We start from the raw sequence: 22,511 nt of genomic DNA, 5'->3' as shown, positions 1-22,511 counted from the left end.
TTGTTTTTTGTTTTTTGACTGAGTTGTGGATATTAAAACTTGGGGGTTGAGAAAACTACATGAACTGAAAATTAAGATTTTTTTTCCCTGAAACCCCTGCAAATTGAGCCTGCTCCCTTGCCTGCTCTAACATACTTATATTATTTGGGTATATAATATATTTTGTTCATGTGTATCATATAGTCATGATTTATTTACAGTAGCTACGACAAGTGAAAACGTAACAATAGCCACCCACACCCATATCCATTTCAGCAGAGTTCAAATTCTGCTACATAAGTACATTTGAGAATTGTGGCATGTTCTTTTAACATCAGGCCATAGAAGACAGTCATTCTGATGAGTAATCTATTTACTTTGTTTTTACACAACAACAGAATCTAATTTATTTGTGTGCCCATCTGGGCTAGATTGCTCATTTTAAGTTAATTTAACAATGATAGACTGCTACTGGCCTTTTCTTTCCCAGGAGAAGAGGTTGACAGACAGCTGTGTAGAGATGCTATCTATCCAATTCCCATTGTCTGTGAAGTTCCATGCCCAAAGGATTGTGTACTCAGCATGTGGTCTGGATGGTCCTCCTGCTCTCACACCTGCTCAGGCAAAACCACAGAAGGAAAACAGATGCGAGCCCGCTCTATTCTGGCATATGCAGGTGAAGGTAAGGTTGCATACTTCAGCAGTCTTTGTATTTGGTTCTGAATTGTTAATTAACTTAACAATGCTGAAATAATTCAGTGATCAGAGAGAACAGATTAGTACAGTGCATCCTTTTTTTAAAAATAAAATCCATTATTATTTAATTAGAAAAGTCTGTAATGTTAATTTTTAGTACAGGTATTTTTTCTTTCTGTTATTTTAATGAAATGGTTATTTGGTGTTTTTCTTTGCTTTAAGTAATATTGGTTAGTCTTTTTGTTTTTGTACAAGCGTGTCTTTCTTTACTTATTTTAAATGCACTTTTTTGCTATTCTGCATTAAACTAGGGAAATGATTTACCATAAACAGACTCCAATGCAAGATATCTACAGGTCTTTTGTAGCCCTACATTACTCCTAACTTAAACCCCTATCCTGCAAATACTTAAGTGTAAGAGTAAGTGGATCAGAGTTTTAGTGGGTACAACAGATAAATTGCTTTTCCATATCCACAGTCAAATTTGTTGTTGTTATTCATATTAATAATAATAATTGTAGCATCCTTTCATGGAACCGATCCTGCAAAGTTTTACTTATCTAAATAATCCTGTTCATGCAAGTGATCCAATTGCCTTCAATTTGTGTGCAGTATCCGGAACTAAATAAAAACAAGGTAAGTGAATATATACATAAAGAGAGCAGGTCAGGGAGACGAGGATAGGGGTTTCAGTGACCAGTTCATGCGTCTGCTCTGATGGTTCTGCACACTTCTTGATAGATGTATTGTTTTAAATATGCATTGTGTTTTAGAAAAAGGACGATCATATATACGTGTCAAATGCTACATTGTCGGGCATACAGGCATCTAAGTGGCAAACCACATGCTACACAAAGTTGGATGGTCAGGGGAAATTTGGGCCAAACCTTTATTCTAAAGGCACAAACCTTTATTCTAACTCTCAGATAAAAACTAAATTAAAGTGGAGCTAAGTTTGAGACTGCATCTCAGTGTCTTAAGGGTAAGAGCATTATGAGGATGTTGTAATTATGTCAAACCAAGCATTACATATCCATGAAATTTGGAGTTAAGGTTAAACTTAAGAGAAATCCAAACATGCGCAGGTTTGGAAATATTCAGTTAAGGCACCCAAAATATCTTAACTCCACCTAGGAGTGATGCTGTACAATAACCATACAACTATCTTTTACGTACAATAGTGTTTGTGGTCCCAAATTAGATTAAACTTAATTTTAAGGACACATTAGATTTCCTCCCACCCATCATGGGTATCACTAGAGCTACGATTTAGCCTGTGTGAAATGACTATGCAAAGGAAATAACTAATCTCAACTGGTCAGGCAGCAGCATTTTCTGGGTTGTGGGCATATTTACTGATCAAACACTATCCAGACAGAACTTTATTCAATGTCCCCCCAAACATACAATGTCTGAGACTGAATTCCCAATACACCATACATACACAAGCACACCTAAAAAAAAGTGAACTCTGGAAAATGATTATATCTATATCCTACTACTTTTAGATGTATGTGCTGATACCATGAACTAAATCACCAGAACTCTGCTTCATGCACATACAGCATTTTATGTGCAAGCTTTATTGAGCAGCGCACTTGAGTTTTTGCTTAAGCAACAGTATCGCCAAACCCAGTGCTCCAAATGATATTGTTCTGTGAAGTAATGTCATGTTCAATTTTCTCATTTAAAAAAACTCACCAGAGCAATCAGGAATTGTACTATTGTAACTCAAGTTGGGTCACATTACATCAGACTCACAAAAGAGAAAATTTGTAGGTATTACATGTTAACAAATAAGTGGCAATCCTACAGTATTTGTTAATATTTTACTATTGGAAAATAGGCGCTGCCAAATATCTATATTTTACAGAAAAACAAGCGCCTCATCAATCAAATCAATAGAGGCATTGTCTATACAGGGAAATTGAGTAATTATCACTGCCACCATTCATTCGTTATCCACTTTTGAATTTTAAAGAATATAAAATCAAAGACAGTTTGCTATACTTACCCAAACAGTACAACATCAGAGGGCCAGATTTGTAAAGGTACTGAGACATCTAAACATGTAGATAGGTACCTAATGGGATTTTATCTGCATCTTTGGGGGCTTAGATACCTTTAAAAATCTGTTCCAAGGCCCTTACACATTACTGCACTGCAGCATCCTCGCGATCTTCACCTGAAGGAAGAGGGGCAAAGAGTGTTGCACCCTTGACTCCCCCACAGAAGTCCTGTAGAGTTCTGGCACGGTAACCTCCAGGGGATTCAAGAAAAATGGGGAAGATGTAGCGGAGCTGACACTTTTGACATTTACCCTTCAGAGCAGCTCTGTTGGAAGTACAAGGGGTGATTTTTAATAGTCATATAATAAGTAGCTGCCATAGATAGATAGATCTACATGACAAAAGAGAAATGCTGTTTAAAAATGAAAGTTATCCCTTTCTCTTGCCCTATTCCAACATCTCAAAAATCATAATAACCAGCTTTTGAAAAGACAATTATCCAATACCCCCCCCCCCCCACCCCCAAAATGAAATGTTCATGGGCTGTTGGCTTTCATGTGTAGCTCAAGACATTTGGTTTTAATTGCTTATTCAGCATTACAGGAAACAGAAATATTACCATCCTTTACTGCTGCAAATCTTGACTGTATGCCACAGAAATATAAACCTGATTTTAGGAGACGCTGATTACCATTGGGAGTCAGGGTGTGCAATAGTAAAACAAAAAACAGTAAGCAAATGATCCACCAAAATTCCACCACTAATTTAAATTTCTTTCTAAAAAGTGGATATCCGATCCCAGTGGGAGTTGCTGGTGCTTAGCCCTTCCAAGGATCATATTTGAGGCCCTGATTCAACAAAACATTAAGCCTGGGAGTAAATCTAGTCTGATTCGGCACTGATTGGAGACAACGGCGTCTGGATCAGGTCCCAAAGCACCTAAGCCTATGCTTTGCTGAATAGGGGTGGGATTACTCATGCTTAAAGTTAACTATGTGTTTGTGGAATGAAAGCCACAGAGAGTAAATATGATTTATGAATAAAAGATAACCTTATAGAACTGAAATACCATTACCACCGTAGCTGAAGTATAGTTTTCACCTTTTCTTGGATTAAACTATATCATTTCAGATTATAACTTTTAGGCTTCACTAAAATTAGATTGGTTGTCATTTTCCTGACAGTAAATCCATTATACCCTTTAGTCACTTCTTGTTTGACAAATAATTAGTGACTTTTCACCTTGAGAAATACACACAAAGGTTTCGCTTTGCTTCCAGAATTGATTGCATCATTATTTCTATAGACAATGCTCTTCACACTGGAAAAGCATCAGATGATTTAGAGACACAAATTTATGATTGCTCTTTGATATCTTTCATGGTGTTAATAAAAACAATAGGACCTGAACATTAATATTTTACTTTTAAAGTGTATTACCTGTACTATATTCAAAACTTACAAAAACAATTAAAAATCACGTGCATTTTCTTAGATATCTTAAACTGAAAAATTGCACTTTATATAAATTGATGCCCTATGATATTTTCCCAATGCTGGACATGTAATTTTCATACTGTCCCACACTAATACCTGTTCCTAAAAACACTTACTGGTTGAATTCATGTGGGTAAAGCTTCTTGCATCTTTCTCTAAAGCTTCTGGTACTGGCAGTATTAGAGGTAGGATACCAGACTAGATAGACCACTGGTCTAATCTTTATGGCCATCCCTAAGTTATATGGTGCCCATAGCCATAGGATATGGGCATCTTAAATTCAAAACCTACAGGTGACTCAGTAAAATCATTCACAAACCCCTTACTATGATGATGCTAGATTAAATGATGACAGGCCTGAATGAACAAGTGAGTTTTACATTGATCTCTGAAAATGGCCAAACTTGGGTTCTATTGAGCTGTCAGAAGGAGCACATTTTATAGATGTGGGCCCTTGACTAAAAGCACACTGCAGCTGGTCCTGGTAGTTCAATTCTAGGATCCTGAGAATCTGACAATAACCATGCAATCCAATTATAATAAATTCAAATAATATTGCAGTCCTTCAAAATAGCATCAGTGCTTTACCCTGATTCAGCAAGGAACTTAAGCATAGTTGAAGTTCAAGCATGCGAGTAATCCTGTTGAAATTAATGGAAGTACTTAAGCCTGTGCAACTACCTTTTTGGATCCAGGCCTGAATTTGCTTCTTATTACTTCATCATCTGTGATCTCTCTCTTGCTTGCTCTCTCTTTTTGAAAGAAAGTGAAAATCATATCCTGTCACTCTGATTATGAATAGTGGTATATTATTTTGACATCCAGGAAACCTAAATTTAACTGGATTTGCAACATTGGTCTGTGCTCTACTGTACATGCAACTCTCATGGATCTAGACTCTTCTATTTATGGGGTTCAATTCCTCATTGTATTGCATCCTCTTCGTATGCTGCTCATGTGGTATAAAAAGGTCATAAATCCAGTGGAATTAGCCTCCAGGAAGTACCCCGGTGTAATAGGGGTCACTGAATTGGCTTAAAATATGCATGTAAGAGCCTTTTTTTTTTTCTGCCCCCTTTCATAGCTCCAGATGTAGGGAGTGTGTCTCAGGTAGGGGATTAGCCAGTGTATTGCTGCTCTCCACCTATTCTTATCTATTTTTGTCTGCAGGAACAGTCCATTATTCTGCAGGCTATGCTGAGTGTGAGGAAGCACAAAGACAGATTAAAACTCTTCCTTCTCATCATGTCCATTCCTGCACTGTGCAGACTTCTGCTAGAACTGAGAATCTGGCCAGGGTGCACATACTGTTGTGTGCACCACCTTATCTAAGCCTACATCCACCTTAAGTAGCTGAACCACACCAGTTATACTGCCAGAGGACCCAAGGTGGCTATGGAAGTTGGGTCTGGATTTGTTTAAATCTACTCAGAGAGAGACAGATTTTGTGTGTAGTATGAGATGTCCCACAGTCACCTGTTTGTGCCTTTTCTGGAATCATTCTCCTTATTTGGCATGAAGGGAATTTACAAAGTTTCCTTTCTGTGAGCCTGGCAGTACCTCAGTTGTGTTTCCAAGCTCATCTTCCCCGTGCAACAAGAAACTCAGGAAAATCATTATCAGAAAATCTAAAATGACAGTGAAGGACATGATTCTGTGACCTTACACACATCACAGCTGTTACACATACCCAATTTTAATATATACAACATACACCTCGCTCTGTATGCCATGTAGGTCTGCAATTTTGGGTTTTTTTTCCCTTGCCATAATCCTTCCCATAAATTAGCTGTAATTAGGAAGCATGCACTGAGGCTTGTTTTTGCATAGGTCTTGACCTCAAATTTAAACCTGCTGCTGTGGTCTCATTGTGGGGTGAAGAAACAAATATAACATGTATCTGAATACTTCACAACTACTGTGGCAATTCCTCGAAGCATAATGCAGATGATGCAGGTGATTTCCTTTGTATTTGTCATGGTACAAACATGGTACTGCTGGGTTTTGAAAAAATACAGAGATTAAAAAAAAACACAAATGACAACATGGGGGAAAAACTGAAATAAGAAATAGGATCTAGGGAGGAGAGAATAAGATGCTATGCTATTGGCCAGACCCTTATCTAGTGGTCGGAGCATGGCATTGGGAAGCAAGCTTTTAATGTGGGAATTGCATGTTAATAGATTCAGAGTTTAAGGCCAGAAGGGACAAGATTAGGCCATCTAGTTAGAACTTCTTTATATTGCAAGCCATTAAATTTCAGCCATTTACTCCTGAATTGAGCCCAATAACTTGTGTTTGTATTTAGCTAAAGCATATGTTGGATCAGATCAGAGATCCTTCTGGTCCAGTATTCTGTGTCTGACAGTGGCCAATACCACGTACTTCAGAGGAAGGTGCAAGAATCCCCTTAGTGGATAGTTATAGAATAACCAGATTGTACAAGACATTTCTTTCCAACCCCAGACAGATAATTGGCTTATGCCCTGAACTACTATTGTTGTTACTGTTTTATTATTTTATTTTGTTTTAATGATGTAGGATGGCTTATATCTTTCAATTTTTTATCTCATCTAAAGTAAATATGAATCTTCTGTTTATGCATATCAGGGCTGGAAGGGACCTCAATAGTCATCTAGTCCGGTCCCCTGCACTCAAGGCAGGACTAAATAATAACTAGACCATCCCTGACAGAAGTTTGTCTAACTGTTCTTAAAAATCTCCAGTGACAGAGATTCCACAACCTCCCTAGGCAATTTGTTCCAGTGCTTAACAACCCTGACAGGAAGTTTTTCCTGACGTCCAACCTAAATCTCCCATGCCATAATTTAAGCCCATTGCTTCCTGTCCTGCCCTCAGAGGTTGAGAACAATTTTTCACCCTCTTGCTTCTATCAACTGTTTATGCCTTTGAAAACTATTATCATGTCCCCCCTCACTCTTCTCTTCTCCAGACTAAACAAACTGAATTTTTTCAATCTTTCCTCACAGGCCATGTTTTCTAGACCTTTAATCATTTTTGGTGCTCTTCTCTGGACTTTCTTCAATTTGTCCACATCTTTCCTGAAATACAGCGCCCAGAACTGGACACAATATTCCATCTGAGGCTTTATCAGCATGGAGTAGAATGGAAGAAAATTTCTTCTTGTGTCTTGCTTACAATACTCCTGCAGATACATCCCAGAATGATGTTTGGGGTTTTTTTGCAACAGTGTTACACTGTTGACTCATGTTTAGCTTGTGATCCACCATAACCCCCAGATCCCTTTCTACAGTACTCCTTCCTTGGCAGTAATTTCCTATTTTGTATGTGTGCATTGATTGTTCCTTCCAAATTGATTGCATTTGTTCTTATTGAATTTCATCTTATTTACTTCAGACCATTTCTCTGGTTTGTCCAGATCATTTTGAATTTTAATCCTGTCCTTCAAAGCACTTGCAATCCCTCCCATCTTGAGATTATCCACAAACTTTATAAGTGTACTCTCTGTTATTATCTAAGTCATTTATAAACACATTGAACAGAACCAATCCCTGTGGGACCCCACTTGATATGCCCTTCCAGCTTGACTGAATCACTCACAACTAGTCTCTGGAAATGGTTTTCCTACCAGTTAGACACCCATCTTATAGTAACTCCCTCAAGGCAATATTTCCCTAGCTTGTTTATGAGAAGATCACGCAAGACAGTATCAAAAGTCAAGCTATACCACATCTACCACTTCCCCACTATCCACAAGGCTTGTCACCTTGTGAAAGAAAGCTAATAGGTTTGTATGACATGATTTGTTCTTGATTAATCCATGTTGACTGTTGCCTATCACCTTATTATTGTCTAGGTGTTTGCAAATTGATTGCTTGATAATTTTCTCCATTATCTTTCCTGGTACAGAAGTTCAGCTGACTGGTCTGTAATTCCTCGGGTTCTCCTTATTTCCCTTTTTATAGATTGGCACTATATTTGCCCTCTTCCAGTCTTCTGGACTCTCTCCTGTCTTCCAAGAGTTTTTGAAGATAATCACTAATGTCTCAGATATCTCCTAGGTCAGCTCCTTGAGTATTCTAGAATGCATTTCATCAGGCTTTTCAACTTAAAGACATCTAGTCTTTCCTTGTTTTAGCCTCAGATCCTACCTCATTTTCACTTGTGTTCACTATGTTAGATGTCCTATCTCTATTAATCTTTCTGGTGAAAACTGAAAGAAAAACATAATTTTGCACTCTTGGCATTTCCACATTTTCTGTTATTGTCTTCTCCCCTCATTGAGTAACAGGCCTACTCTGTTGTTGGTTTTCCTCTTTCTTCTACTGTATTTGTGGAATGTTTTCTTGTTACCCTCTAGCTAGTTTAATCTCATTTTGTGCCTTGGCCTTTCTAATTTTGGCCCTATATGTTTGTGTTATTTTTTTTATATTAATTCTTCCTAATTTGACATAGTTTTCATTCTTTGTGGGATTTTTTTTTTTTTTTTTTTGAGTTTCAGATCATTGAAGAGATTTCTCCTGATTGAACAAGGGTGGTCTCTTGCCCTACTTCCGGTCTTTCCTACACAATGGGATAGTTTGCTCTTGTGCTGTTAATAATGTCTCTGAAAAACTGCCAACTCTTTCAGATTGTTTTTCCCTTAGACTTGCTTCCCACGGAATTTTACCTACCAAATCCCTGAGTTTGCTAAAGTCTGCCTTCTTGTAATCCATTCTTTTTATTCTGCTGTTTTTTCTCCTAGCATTCCTTAGAATTATGAATGCTATTATTTCATGATCAATTTTACCCAGGCTGCCTTCCACTTTCAAATTCTCAACCAGTTCCTGCCTATTTGTCTAAATCAAATTTAGAACAGCCTCTCCCCTAGACATATAAAGTTTGAATCCTAATAAGGTGATAATTGCAGTGATATCAGAGGAAAAGCAAGGTGTTCCTTGTGTAACTAATGTACAACCACACCACTTCACTCCTTCCACCACCCAGGGTGGGCTCCTACCAGGGCAGTGTGTTGTCTTTTTCAGCCTGTGGAGATGTGCAGTTAAAGCAGATCCAGAGAAGGGCCCAATATTCTGTGCTTAAACCCCATGAATGATTAAATGTATGCTTAAATCATGGCTTTCACTGCTGTGATCTAATCTTAATGGGAAAGGACACTCCTTTATTTGTTTAGAATGAGGAGGTTAGGTGGGTTTGATAGCACTAAATAGAGCTGAACATAATGATAATAGCATTATCTCAGCTTTTCCACACAATTACTGGCATATCACTGCATTTTAATCTTGAACTGCAACATCTCTGCCATTGCAAGCTGGAGCTGTAATGGCCAACTGTGCCGAATTCTTTGGTGATTATGTAATGTGGATAATGTGGATAAATTCAATTGGAATCTAGGACAAGATCTCCAAACTCATTTTCACTAGTTCCCTGAACTGGATATAAACAGTGGTCTCCAGAGGTGTATAATTAGTGAATTTAACCTCGTTTTCCACTTAGAACCTTCCTCTTCTCACCAAAATGCTATTTAACATAGTCTCCATGGTGGCAAATCTCAAACTAAAAACAGGTTATTCATTATTGTCAGCAGATCAAGATACTGTATGATATACGATATAATCATTTGAACATTGCCCTCATGTATCTTTCATTTTCTGTTCATGATCTATGCTGTATGTTTGTTCATTACTATTTAATAATTTGAATAAGGGGCAAGGAAGGGTTTAAAAGAACACATGTTCTGGTATGTATTTAATATGAATCTCAAATATATTTATAATAATTTATTTCTTTCCACTGTATGAACATCTGCACTGCTTTGTTGTTCTAGGAGGCATTCAGTGCCCAAACAGTAGTGCACTTCAGGAAGCACGCAGCTGTAATGAACACCCTTGCACTGTGTACCACTGGCAGACTGGGCCCTGGGGCCAGTGTATAGAAGATGTCTCTGTGTCTACTTTCAACTCATCTACCAGTTGGAATGGGGAGGCCACCTGTGCTGTTGGGATGCAAACAAGAAAAGTCATCTGTGTGAGGGTCAACGTGGGACAAGTGGGACCAAAAAAGTAAAGAGCTTTGAACTATTCTTTATTAAGTTAATTATTTTTATTTTTTTGCTTTTTTAAGATACAGGTAATCGGTATGGACTTACTTGCAAAGGGAAACAATTCAACTGATGGTCATGTCTGCTCTGATGAGTAAATAACTTTTAAAAGCATGCAATCTAAAATGCTAGCAGAACTGTAGAGCAAAGAGTAGCTGATCACAATGGGGGAGCTTCCCTACAATGGACTCTGCTGACAGCTTCATTTCAGAGTTGTCAATCAGAGACACTGACTCCAAGCATCTTGGTCCAATCCAGCCTCTCAGACAGGAATTACCCTGTGCCTTCCATGAGGTCTTGGGGAAGCATTGTTTCACCTCATGTCACTCCCCAACATCTGATTACCATATATGGCAGTCAAGACTTTTGAGGGAGCAGGAAGGTAGATCATACATTCCACCACTAGAGAGGGGTTCAGGATTGAACGCTATTTAGTTGCTATGTTACTGCCCCGAAGGGCTGGTAGTGGTTTGCCCCTCAAGCTCCAAGTAGTATTCTGCAGCTGTAGATCTTTGTTTACATAGCTCTACTAGACTCCTCACCATGGAACCAGGAAGGGCCAGGATAGAGATCTTAGTTTGTATACGTGTGAGGTGTTTTTTACATAACCAAGATTTTAACGGATCTATGTGGCCCAATAGTTTAATTGCCCAGTTTGGTGTAAGACCATGGTTTGAATACAAATTAACTGCAAGTGAAATGAGTTTGATAGTATCTCACACAATCACCATACAGTTTGTCACTCTCTAGTATGGTCAATGTATCCTGGTCAGGAGAGGTCCAGAAATGGAATTGCTAGTGTTTTGCAGGACAAGAACAAAGTGGCTTGGCTTAGAGCTCTTTAAGAAAGTTTCTAAAGCAGCTGCTCTCACACTGCACCTTTGCCCAATGCCACCAATGTCTTGCTTTCATCAGCATGGCAGTCATTTTAAATTCACTTTAAAAGGAAGAGTGGAGGAGAACTCATATACGTGATAGTTAGCACATCACATATTTTAAAATGTGTACATATATAACCACATTAAAATACTATTAATAAGCATTCCATGCAATGTTAGTGGGCAATCATTTTACATTTAAAAAAAATCATTCTACAGTGAGTTTTCCTTTGATTTTTAAATCAGCCATTAGAGTCCTTGCCTTTGATTTCACCTTAAAAGTTTGAAAACAGGACTATTGTATCTTGTCATGGACAAATCCTGTGAAATGAGAACAAAAAGGCATTGGTTATCTTTCAAACTGTCATGTTAAATTCATCAAATCATTTTTAAAGAGCATACATTCGACATGAAAATGTAAACAGAAACCTCATTTTAAACTTCCCCTAATAAAACGGATTACTGTGATATGATAAAATCAATATTATTGGCCTTATCTACCTTACAAGTAACAAATGTCAGCTCATATCACTTCTGTTTCATTTCACCTTGAATAAGGGTTGGAAAAGAAAATCAATAGCCTGCTTTAAGCCACATATACTAAATAGAAACATTAATAAACATAGAAGTGGCTTTTTAATTGAACCAATTGCCTCATCAAAAGGCCTCTGAGTAAGGGCTGGAACCTGCAGTTTTCATGAAAGATGAAGCCTTCATTTAGTCAAATTGCATATAATCTTGATTGTGTAATGTAGGTATTTTGTCAATGTTGTGGTGTCTGTATACTCATCTTTATGTTTAAAAAAAAAAAAAAAAAGTCATTAGGAAGTCAGTAATTGCCAAACAGTAGTTACCAAAGATATCTCCTATTTTAACAATAGGAAAAACTCTGAAAACATAAGAAATTTATTTGGGCATAAGCTTTTGTGGGCTAAAACCCACTTCATCGGATGCATGCAGTGGAAAATACAGTAGGAAGATATATATACACAGAGAACATGAAAAAATAAATGTTGCCATACCAATTATAACTAGACTAATCAGTTAAGGTGGGCTATTATCAGCATGAGAAAAAAAAAACTTTTGTAGTGATAATCAGGATGGCCCATGTCCAACAGTTGACAAGAAGGTGTGAGTAACAGTAGGAGAGAAAATTAGCATGGGGAAATAGTTTTACTTTGTGTAATGACCCATCCACTCCCAGTCTTTATTCAAGCCTAATTTAATGGTGTCCAGTTTGCAAATTAATTCCAGTTCAGCAGTTTCTCGTTGGAGTCTGGTTTTGAAGTTTTTTTTGTTGGAGTATTGTGACTAGTCTCTAAATTTGTTAGTCTCTAAGGTGCCACAAGTACTCCTCATTCTTTTTGCTGATATAGACTAACACAGCTAGCACTCTGAAATCTGAAAATGTAGTCATCGTGTGGTAGCTGTTGGCAAATACTCTTTATAACTGGCAACTGTATTTGATTACGCATGCACACACACACACGCACTGATTCTCTAGTCTGCTGAGGCTACTTTGTGCCATGTAAGTGACACAAAATGAACTTGAAAGGGTCAGAATAGTTGGCGAGAGTTCCCCTTTTAGAGAAGAAATCTCTGCCAGTTGAAAACTAGCAGAGATGTTTCAGTTACCCCCCACCACCCCTGGTGTAAGAGGAGGGAGAGGGCATGTCAAGAGTCTTCTGTGGGCAGGAGGTGGTGGCATGTCCTGCTGCAGACCATATACTAATAATGGAAGTCAGAACAGGCTCCCTGCTACTCTTACATCCACTGGGGCTGGGTACCTGAGAATCAGGAAGGTGCAGCCAGCGTCCTGCAGCTGCCACTCTAGTTCATCCAAGCACAATTTGGCTGTAGTGGAAATCAGGGTCATAATATGTAATGTCTTTGCATAAATAAACACTAGCACATAATGCACAAGATCCTTTCCATGACAAAATAAATACAGGAAAAAAATCCTGCATTCATAGGGGAGAAAACTGGATGATCTAATTGGCCTTTTCTGAATCAAGTGGCTGTGTTCCTTAATTCATGTCAAATTTGTATTGGTTTATGAATGCACATAGCCAGTTTGAATCTCCCAGATTTCTAAAATCCTAGAAAACCATAATGTGCATGAATGTAGATTAGTTATTGATATATGTTGTCAAGAACTGTGCTAAATGTGGTCTGGTCTGGTCTACAAAAATGTTTTGCAAAAATCACCCTAGTGTAAATGCAGTTCTACCAGAAAAAAAAAATGCTTTTGCCATCATAGCGTTTGTTTGGGGAACTGGTTCTTTAAAGAGTTCTTTAAATCAGTGTAGCTTTTACCAGTTCACCAAACAAAATAAGATATTCCAGTCCAAAGAACTCTTTTGTGGATATAAACTGTGTCTCCACTAGGAGGGATTGCCGGTATAACTATCTTGAAGACCCTTTCTAGTGTAGACAAGGCCTAAACATAAGCAACATCTAAACTGCTGGATTTAAATAACCATCCTAAGAAATCTCTTTATATCATTTTTCTTAAGCTCTGCAGAAGTACAGATAACAAAGACTTCTTGCTCTAGCTTTTCCACTGTCACTCAATGATTGTTCTGTCTCGTGCAGATCAAGATTACTTGCATCTCAACTGCCGGGTGTGCTTTCCTGCAAAGGGCAACTGGAATCCTTATCCTTAAACTGAAAAGCAGTGCAGGAGGCGGGGAGGGATTATAACAATATGACTCCCATTAAACGTATTCATACACCTAGCACCTTGTGCAACATTTGAAAATATAGAAAATAGCATTTAAATGGTTAAAAAAAATCCAATCATAGCTCAGTCATGAGCAGTGCTGATCAGCTGCAGGTGCTCAGCATCCCTCAGGAGTTAACACTGTCATAGAAAGATCATTCATTTTATAATGTTCCTTTTTTTTCCTAGATGTCCTGAAAGCCTTCGACCAGAAACAGTGAGGCCTTGTTTGCTTCCTTGTAGGAAAGACTGTATTGTGACTCCATACAGTGACTGGACATTGTGTTCTTCCCCATGTCAAGAAGGTAGTATAATTCACTGTGTATTAGAGGGCAGATTATTTAAAAATAAACCACACAGTTAATTACTGTGTAGGCTTCTTCTGACAGATGGCTAGTGGCAGGGCTGGCTCCAGGGTTTTGGCCGCCCCAAGCAGCCAAAACAAACAAACCAAAAAAAAGCCGCGATCGCAATCTGCGGCGGCAATTCGGCGGGAGGTCCTTCACTCCCAGGCGGAATGAGGGACCGTCCGCCGAATTGCCGCCGAATACCTGGACGTGCCGCCCCTCTCCGTAGCGGCCGCCCCAAGCACCTGCTTGAGAAGCTGGTGCCTGGAGCCGACCCTGAATATTGGCAAAGTTTTTTCTCTTAGATGGTGCACTTGTATTTCAGAGAGAGGCCACTGTGACATAGCAGTTGCTCTGGTGAATGATTATTTTTATTGAATATTAAAACAACATACAGTAATTGCACAAAACCTTCTATAACCCCTTATAACACTGTCCTTACAGCTGCCCGTTTCCAGTGGACTGTGTGCAGACACTCTAAATTTTCTTTATTACTTAATTATGTATATTTTGTAATAGCTTTTTTCCCCACTCTGCCTACTTTTGTATTGCAAACTCTTTGTTGGATTTGACATTTTACAAATAGCTCATTAGTCACATAGACATGAATACTCTAACACCATTGAAGATTTCAGTGCAGTTATACAACTAGAAAAACATTTTAAATGCAGGTCAGATTTGCCCTTACATACTGCACCGTTTGACTTCACTGGAAAACCTGAGCAAGTATCCTAGGGCAAAATTTGGTTCTGTGCTTGTTTTAACAAATGTGTATGATTGTAGTAGGCCCAACACAGGTTAAAAGTCTCTATCATGTGAGTCCTAAAGTCTAACAGAAGTGGTTCTCTTTCATTTTTGTCCATTCCCTTTTATACTACCTTCAGAATCATAAGAAAATAAACCACAAAAATAACCAACATTCAAATTAATATTAAGGTTCTGATTTAAACACCCACTGCAAAGTCTTTTTAATGCACCTGTCACGGCTTTTAAATGAAGTTACAAAGCACAGATGTATTTGAATTTTTATTGCTTTGAAATTATCATTACAGCAGAAGCATTGAAAAAATTACTGTTACCCCAATATTTCTGCCTTATCACTTTTTCTCTTTTAAGCTTAACAGGAGATATTCTTCTAATATGCACTATTATAGGCATAGTCAATAATGTAATTCCATGTTCATGTGTGTTAATTCCCTTGTGGAACATGGTGATTACTCATTGTCACTTATTATAAAAAAAATGAGATTGTTGTATCAAATAAACACTCTTTAAATGTGAAAGTCAATTCTCCATGCTTTACAAAGGACACAAAGTCACTTTTACAGTAATTCCAATTAGTTATTGGGGCATACAACAACTAATAAAGCATTAGGGAGATTAAATGTATAACCTTAAAAATATGATAGCTGGGACCACTGAATTTGATAGTACACAGTGTTGGGTATGCTACTTAAAACTTGCAATGAATTATTTCATAATAACCATAATATTACTATGAAACCCTAGAATCACTTCTATTATTCTATAATTTCAGAGCAATATTATAATTTTCTCATTGAGATGCTTCTGCGGGGTCTGTTGTTCTCTGAGAAGGGTGCAAAACTGTCCTGTTTTGTTTTATTTTAAAAAAGGTTCTTAATAACTTGAGGGTATCCTCAAGAACATGTACTGCAAATTGAAACACACTGACTATAAACAAGATAATAGGGAGGGGCAAATGAGATAGTAAATGTCATTTAATGGAATGAATATCATTTCTACTCAGTAGCCAAATGTTATCTCAATATCTTTGCAACAATGTTCAGTTTACAATAATCACCTGTTCCTGCTGCTGCTGTCAGCAGCATCTCTGGGAGTCTTTTCTGCCTTGTGCCTTGGGACAGATCCTGGTTCTTACTCTGGCTACTTTACTGACTACCTGAGAATTCCTCCTGTTTTGAAGAATACCTAGGTGGCGGAGTCTGGTGTAGCAGTTCTTGTGTTGTTCATGTCTCAGCCACTGATGTTGGAGTGTTGCCTAGGAGCCCTGTCTGCCCAGATGCTGCAGTGACCTTTTGGAAGCTATTACCAGCCCACTCAGCATGGCTTGGAGCAACACTAATGCCCAAAGTGAAGCTCTTATTTGCTGTTTAGGACCAGATTGCCACGATTTATCCATACTAGGTTTTTAAGGCTATTTTTTACAAAATGTATATTTTTAACTTAAAACTTCTAGATTGTGGTAGCTTTAAAAGCAAGTCAGTGCCGTGGGCTGTGGAATGACTACAGAGTTATGGTTCCACTCATATTTTTTTCTGCCCAGAGCTCGGATTTTTCGAATATGACCACAATCTAATTTTTACATAAAAAATTTACTATTTATCATCAATACTAAATGTCTCTAATGATGAAAAATGTGTGACCAGTAAATTAAGTCATAGCAGGGAAATAAAACTTCACATTTAAAGATGATGCATGCTCTTAAGGATGGTAGTCGATTGTAGGGTAATATGAGTCCCATATGGGAAACACAGATGTAGTTAAAATAAATCTTGGATAAAGACTAATGCATAAATTAAATCTGCCACACACCTCCTGGGTGTGGAGATAAGGGTAAAAGAATTAGATTGTGTTATTGGCTCTTTAGGGAATGGAGCTTTATTATTCACTGCATTTTGTACATTTCTGCTTATATGTCTTAATTTTAAGGATAAAATAATCTATGAAGCCGTACAGCATAGTAGCATATCAGACCCATCTAGCATATCACTCAATCGTACAGTGTATGTATTGATATTGTTATTGACAGAAATGCTTTCTGTACAATGCTTCTTTTTCGCCCTTTGGCTGAGATCAAGTGTAATATTAGATTAATATCATTAATTTTGTGTTATGGGCAAAATAACTTAGTCTTGTACAGTAACGGAATCAATTATGTAATATGTTAAATCTTTTCTAGTTCTAATTACTACAGTCCCAGTATAATCCTAATTCTAGAAATCTTCTGTGTGTGAGGGGGAAATAAACACACTGTTGTGCTCTTGGTAGGGGATGTCACAGTAAAGGAACAGTCTCGCCATCGAGTCATCCTCCAGCTCCCTGCAAATGGTGGCCGTGACTGCCCAGACACGTTATATGAGGAAAAGGAATGTGAGGCTTCTCCTGTGTGCTATACTTACAGGTAACCCAAATAAATTATGATAAATTATTCATGTCTCTTCAGCTCTCACCTCCTGTGAAGTGCAAGGGAAAATAGGGTACAGAGCCAAATCAGGCCTGGTAAAAGCAGGTGCAATTCCATTGATTCAGATGGAGTAACACCCATTTACATGAGGCCCGTATTTGGCCAATTGTATTAACATTCTGTTGGATTTACATCTGAATTGCAGCCAGAGTTCCAGTGTTTTGCTTCTAATTACACATATTTAACCTCTGCAGATATAAATGTCATACACATCACAACATCAACTCTTTGGTGGTTAACTTTCAGATATTTGAATAATTATCTCTTAGCAATTCTTTGGGAGCACAGTATGAGAGCAGTCAAATGTAAAAGCTTTCTTTCTAAATGTTCTAAAAGTGTTTCGTAAATTAAATACATGTAGTATTACTGAAATCCAGTCATCTCCTGTATTGGAGGATGACAGCCTCTGAGAAGAAAGGACATTTTGCCACAGCTCAGGAAGGTATGCACACAAGTGGCTTTAAGCTATCCTTGCAGCCACTCCAATCCAACCCCAAAACTATTAATCAATTATCCAACAATCCATCTTCTCATAGATTAGAACAGGGATCAGCAACCTTTGGCATGCGGCTCGCCAGGGTAGGCACCCTGGCAGGCTGGGACGGTTTATTTACCTGCCGCGTCCGCAGGTTCGGCTGATCACAGTTCCCACTGGCCACGGTTCGCCGCTCCAGGCCAATGGGGGCGGCGGAAAGCAGTGGCCAGCGCATCCCTAGGCCCGTGCCGCTTCCCGCAGCCCACATTGGCCTGGAGCAGCGAACCGGCGAGTGGGAGCAGCGAACCACGGCGAGTGGGAGCCACGATCGGCCAAACCTGCAGATGTGGCAGGTAAACAAACTGGCCCGCCCCACCCGGGTGCTTACCCTGGCGAGACACATGCCAAAGGTTGGCAATCCCTGGATTAGAGCATCCTCATGGCTGCTGTAATCTTCACCAGAGGACCCAAAAGACCATTCCAGCAGGTAATGATTTCCAGGATATAAGGGTAACCTGACTATGCGTCCCACGCATTTGGGCTATAAGTATGACTGCATGGGAGCCACTATAGTGGCTCTGTACCATCTAAGGATTCCCCTAGGTGAGTGCATTCTCAAGTAGAAGGTGAAGCCAGATTTGGAGCTGCTTCGTAATACAGGAGCAGCATAAAGCAGTCCAGGTGTGGCCCTGATGTTTAGACCTTTCCAGTAATGGGAAACTAGTTGTATTGAATGGACAGTACTATATAAATATAATTTTTAATTGAAAGACATGGTTGATTCAAAAAGTAATATCCTTTTTCTTCCCTGGTAGCAAAGAACACCTGTTGTTTCTCCTAAATGCTACCACTCTGTCGTAATGATCCTGATAAATGTCCTTTCCTTTGGCAACGACAGAATGGAAAACAAATATAGGTTATTAATGTATTACCTTGATCCTGTGTCAGAGAATTATCACTTCCGATCCATTAGGAGATTATAGCATATCTAATTGAATGGTATATAAGGATATGATTACAGTGCTTGAAGCTACCAAAACACAGCACTCCAAATATAATTTTAAAACTTTCCTTTGCAGTGTCAGCTTAATCATTTTATCCCTTAAACATTGGCTGCTGCTCAGCTATTCAATACCAGGTGATTTCCTGGAGTTTCATCTGAGCACTGGTGTGTACAGGATGCTGTGTGCAGGAGAACACTGGGTTTCTAGAAGTGCTAGGCAGGGCAGCTTCCCTTTCTTGGAAGGGACTAGTGTTAAACATCCTTCCCTCTACTCCCTCTAGCACCCTTCTTCTCTGGCCCGGGCACATAGTATGACACACACACACACACACACACACACACTGCCAGTTCCCTACTCCGTCCTCAGTTCAGGGAGCAGCACAAGGAAGGCAGGTTACACTGAAAGCTGGGGCTAAAGGAAGAGAGGATCTCACATGAAGCCACACCTTGATGGATCACGGTAGTACCACAGCTGATGGCTACGGCACATGGGTGATATGAATCATGTATGCATTTAATTTTTTTTTCACTTGACTCAGTTCAGTTGAGATTACAGCAGGACATCCTGCATAGGTTTTGCTATATTCAAGGCCCTGTGTACTCTGGGGCAATCTACACCTAACTTCTACAGTATTATGATGAACATTTTGTAGCAGCTTCAGAAAATTTTTAAAATAGATGTTTATAACTGAATTAAATATGCAACTGAATAATCCAATCTGTACAGTATTGATTTATTTTATCTATTTCAGTCTTCTAGAAATTCCTCATCCCTATTGTTTATTTTGATTAAATTATGTTTTCCCCACGGTTAACAAGCTGGTCCCATGTCCCACTATATAGTCACTAATCTGTTGGACGTGATCCCAATCTCTGGGTCCCATGTGCTTCCAAGCCAACTGGATCTGGCTGGAGTCTAATCACTGTTTCCAGATCTGGGACTATACACTCCCTGGCTAAAATCTCTTGTGTGGGCATCCTTCTTTGGGATGTGCGGCGTTGCTGCCCAGCCATCCTAGACCTAGAAATCAGTGTCTGAGACCTTCTGAGCCGCATCCCAAGTCACTTACATTCCCTCAGCGCTCCACCTAGTCTGAGGGCACTCTGAACTTTTAGTTTAACCCCTTCTCGAATAATATGGTGGGAAAACAAGGAACGTGGACTTAGCAAAGGAATTTCTTAACCCCTGAACCTTTATTTTTAAAGCACTCAAGTATTATAGATCTTTGAAAACAAAACAAAAATCCTCTGATGCTCCCTCCACTAGTTGGATCTCACCCCTTTGCTGATGTTTCAGGCTAGCCAGAGTCCCTCCTGCTCTCACCCTAGTGCACAATGGTCTCCCCCACCTGCACACACAGATCAGAGCCCCTCTTTTAAGTACTGTCTCTCCTCTTTGTCATGCTCTCAACTTGGGACACTCCAGCCTTCTCCCCACAAGTCATGCCTCATCCACTTATATAGAAAACTATTGTTCCATGGGAATGGGTCAGTTGCTGAAAGTCATTCAAAGCTGGTGGTTCCATATTGCTGTCTTGATGGCTTCTCAATGAGAATCCTTGAGTGAGGTGTCAAGCACTTGTCCCAGAGCAGTTGTCTGTAATGCAGTGCAACAGGTTGCCTTTGGCATGGCTAGGCTTGTGCAATCACTGTGTCCAACATTTCCACATGCAAAACAAGTCAGGTTCATAACTCACTCCATCACAGCCACATGTTCAATTTTCAATATGCAGTAGGCTTTTGTTGACTAATGTTAAAATGCCCTGAACACATAAACACAGTGAAGGGGCCCTTTCATTAAATGGATAATTGTACACAAATCCAGTCACTTGTTTATTATGAAAAATATAAAATATGCTCAGAGTCATAGTAATTAAAATCAGATTATAAAGAAAAAGTGTTTAAACATATTAGTACTGCAAAATTTGAGGTGAAATGTCAAAGTAGTATACAAGACACAGATACACAAATCCTGGCAACAGAATTATTACAGCTGTTATATTCATTATTTATTTGTTGAAAACCAGTAGAGTGCTTGGTATTTTAAAATACATGAAGGAAGACAAGTTCCATCATCTTACTGCAAATCCAAAAGAGATTGAGCACCACCCAGATCCATCTCTACCTAGGTCCTTAAGGTGGTCTGCCAGGATATTCAGTTTATGTGCATCATTGGCAACCCTATCTCACTACCAAAGCTTTTGGCAACACTGTATTGCTGGCAATGTAGTGACATTCCTTAGTAAACATGGTCCGGAGTTGATTGGTCTTCCATCCTAATATGTCTGTTTCAAGAAAACTGAACCAGTGCTGATGGAGACGGTTTCTGGGTTCGGCTTTGATTATCCTAATTTCTGATCTTGCCCTGCCACTTAGTATGGAGCAGCTGCTGAAGATGAGAATCAAAACTGTAAATTTGGTGTTCTTTAGTATCTGCAAGTCCTGCTGAAGTTAATAGGAGCTATAAGCGGAGCACAGCAAAAAAATGATAACAAAAAAGAGAACTCAACATGCTTCATGCCATTGTTAACTTTTGTTGTGGATAATCTGTGATAGGCTAATAATAAGTAATCATTTGTTATTGTTTCTGGAGTAATCTAGCATATTTTCCTCACTTACATTTTGACAGATATCATTTAGGTGTATTGTTTCTAATTTATCCTTTTCCTTGTTGCAGGTGGAAGACCCACAAATGGCGCAGATGCCAGCTGGTACCATGGTATGTTCGCCAGGACAGCCCAGGTGCCCATGAGACATGTGGGCCTGGACTACAAGCAAGAGGTGAGAGACTTTATTTCTGTCCTTTATTTCCTAAGAGTCAGTGGCTAAATTGGTGGGGAGGGAGAAGTAGTTGTACCTCTCCCACATTAAAGGTTATCATTGCAACCATAAAGACTAGAGACTTAATGTTTTATTAAAATAAATGAAAGCCATCAGGGGAAATTACTAGATTTCCAGCCTGGCAGGAGTTATCCCACACCAACCCCAGGAAAATATTTGTTCATAAAATATCTGTTTTAAGTTTTTATTTAAATATTGTTGCAGTGTGTGACTAAGGTTAATGCTGCTCCTTGTTCAACCATTCTCATCTTTTTTCTTTTGCCAAGAGAGAGAAGCATCTAAAATTTATTCTCATTGTCTGGGCCAAGTTTTCAAACATGGGTGTAGTAACTACACTCTGAAAAGCCTATATTTTTAGACTTATAAATAGTTAGATGCTTACATGCTTACCTTCCCTACAGTGAAAATACTGAGTTGCTTATACATACGTGGTGTTTTGCATGTATGCACGCATTTTTGGGGCATGCCCATTATGCATAGATCTGAGAATCTGGCTTCTATATGTTTTCCATATGATAGCAAATACTTTTAGTAGCCAAAAGCCTGGTTTCAATGTCACCTGTTTTACCAATAATTTTTTGTGATAACATACTCACCTAAATGTGACTGCATTGCATAGATTAAGAGAGATTTTTGAGGAGTATTAAATGAAATCAGTGTGAAAATTGTAGTTGCAATTCCCACTTACTGTATTGTGATAATGGAATTGTTCTGAATGACCAATGAACCCTGAACTTCAGGATATTTTTCTCCCAG

The 22,511-nt window shown here is 38.8% G+C and overlaps 1 protein-coding gene across 3 annotated transcripts in view; it reads left to right on the top strand.

The window, feature by feature from the left end:
- The window catches only part of THSD7A (thrombospondin type 1 domain containing 7A), a 351,691-nt gene that overhangs the window by 229,993 nt on the left and 99,187 nt on the right, over positions 1-22,511 (top strand). For all 3 annotated transcript variants that reach the window (XM_034760534.1, XM_034760535.1, XM_034760533.1), the window contains 5 exons: positions 470-661; positions 9,991-10,225; positions 14,053-14,168; positions 17,241-17,373; positions 21,592-21,695. In XM_034760534.1, coding sequence (XP_034616425.1) covers positions 470-661; positions 9,991-10,225; positions 14,053-14,168; positions 17,241-17,373; positions 21,592-21,695 — 780 coding nt within the window. The remainder of the gene's footprint in view (positions 1-469; positions 662-9,990; positions 10,226-14,052; positions 14,169-17,240; positions 17,374-21,591; positions 21,696-22,511) is intronic.

The sequence above is a fragment of the Trachemys scripta genome, chromosome 2 (assembly GCF_013100865.1).
Source record: "Trachemys scripta elegans isolate TJP31775 chromosome 2, CAS_Tse_1.0, whole genome shotgun sequence".
Classification (NCBI taxonomy): Eukaryota; Metazoa; Chordata; order Testudines; family Emydidae; genus Trachemys; species Trachemys scripta.
This window is presented reverse-complemented; position numbering and strand designations above follow the sequence as displayed.